This window comes from Babylonia areolata, chromosome 27 (genome assembly GCF_041734735.1).
Source record: "Babylonia areolata isolate BAREFJ2019XMU chromosome 27, ASM4173473v1, whole genome shotgun sequence".
Taxonomy (NCBI): Eukaryota; Metazoa; Mollusca; class Gastropoda; order Neogastropoda; family Buccinidae; genus Babylonia; species Babylonia areolata.
This window is the reverse complement of record NC_134902.1, coordinates 24,319,226-24,321,085: the sequence shown is the minus strand read 5'-3', so window position 1 is coordinate 24,321,085 and position 1,860 is coordinate 24,319,226. Positions and strand designations below refer to the sequence as shown.

The following is a 1,860-nucleotide window of genomic DNA, read 5'->3' as shown; positions in this document are numbered from 1 at the left end:
ACTGCAGCTTGTCACACTGAAGTCACAAGGAGTTTGAGTTTCCTATATTATCTCTGTGGACAGGTCAGGGTGGGTCAGACCAGGGACAACAACGACATGGCCCGAACAACAAAGATCTCTGTGTGCCAAGCCGCGGGGCCAACTTCGTAATCCCTGACTGCCGGAACATCATCTTGCAGACGAGCCAGGGTGAAAGAGAGAAAGCGACAGAGTGTGTTGTTTTGTCGCTGAGTTATCACGTGCTCCATTAAAAGATTATTGAGATTTAGGGTGTACCAGTCCCCCATTTTTTTTTTTTTTCTGTTGTGTTCCTGTTGTTAAAAAAAGGTTGAAACTTTTTTTTCACGCTAAGAAATGGACTAGGGTTCGATGTTCAGATTTCTTCTTTTTTTTTTTTTTTTTTTTTTTTCGTAATCTCAAGGACCATGCATTTGTTTTCGAAAGTTTTTAGATGCTAGGAAATTACGTTCAAGTGCTCTGTTTTCGGTTTGGATGCGAGTTAGTTTTAGGTCAACAGTAAGTGATGCTTCGGCATTAAAAATGAACAGCTGTGTGATAGGCAACAATGAAACAGATGCAATGCGTTTCAGTTTGTCATTTCGCCGTGGATTAGTGGTATGACATTCGGGAAAAATAATTGTTTGGGCGATGTGTATTTTTACTGCTAAAACTGTCTACAGTTTTATCTACAAAATGTAATGCACTGGGTTTACCGGCGTTGAACGTTCTGGACTTTGAGTAAAGAATTAAAAACTAAGCCTGATTGATCAGTCACTGGATTTTTTTTGCGACGAACGACAGTGTCCGGTGATATTGTGAGAGCAAGGACCGAGGTCTGGTGGGTACGGTGCATGCAATACGGTGAACATTCATGAATGGTGTACAACAAAGGCTGAAAAAGACTATAGCATTGTTCGTCACTGGTATTACTGTGAACAAGAAAGCTGGTATCATGGTGCAACAAAGGCTGAAAAAGACTACAGTTGTCATTGTTTACTACTAGCACTATCATAAACAACAAAAGGTAAAAAAAAAAAACAAAAAAAAAAACAGAAGACAATAAATTCATTGACAGAACCCGGAAGAGTGACCAAACAAAACAAAACAAAACAGAAACAAAACAAAACAAGAACAAAAAACGATGGCGGGCGCTAGCGTGACAGAGGCGGCACCCAGAAGACGTCGCCACTCCTCAGTGGGACTCATCCTGAGCGACTCACAGTCCTCCAAGCTGACCACCGCTCGCAATCCAGACCTGCGACTCCCATCGGCCTTGTACGGGGGCGAGCCGAGCGTCAGGCTTTCGGGTGCGCGGCTAGTTGAGTCGGGTGGGAAACGGGCGGACCGCTTGGCCACCAGCAACGGGAGGATGAGCCGAAGCGGTTCGGATCCCAAGGCCAGGATGGCGCCGGACTCCAAGATCATGGTGCTAGGGATGGCGGCTGTGGGCAAGTCAGGTGGGTTGTGGTGGTTGTGGTTGTTGCTTTTGTTTTTGTTGCTGTTGGTATTCTTCTTCTTGTTGTTGTTCTTGTTTTTGTTGCTGTTGTTCTTGTTGTTGGTGTGTGTGTGTGTGTGTGTGTGGTGGGGGGGGGGAGTCAGGTGGATTGTTGTTGTTGTTGCTGTTATTGTTCTTGTGATTGTTGTTGTTCTTGTTGCGCTTGTTATTCTTCTAGTGATTCTAGTAATTCTTGTTGTTGCGTTGCTGTTGCTGCTGTTGCTGTTCTTGTTGTTGTGGGGAGGGGGGGGGGGGGGAGTCAGGTGGGTTGTGGTTGTTGTTGTTGTTGCTGCTGCTGCTGCTGTTTCGATTGTTGTTATGGTTGTTGTTGTTGCTGATGTGTGGGTAGGGTTCAGGGTCAGGTG

The 1,860-nt window shown here is 45.2% G+C and overlaps 1 protein-coding gene across 1 annotated transcript in view; it reads left to right on the top strand.

Moving 5' to 3' along the window:
* The first annotated feature begins 1,125 nt into the window (after positions 1–1,125).
* LOC143301538 (ras-related and estrogen-regulated growth inhibitor-like) overlaps positions 1,126–1,860 on the top strand; it is a 43,746-nt gene continuing 43,011 nt past the window's right edge. The window contains exon 1 of the mRNA XM_076615909.1: positions 1,126–1,457. Within this exon, the coding sequence (XP_076472024.1) occupies positions 1,142–1,457 (316 nt within the window). The 5' untranslated portion in view covers positions 1,126–1,141. The remainder of the gene's footprint in view (positions 1,458–1,860) is intronic.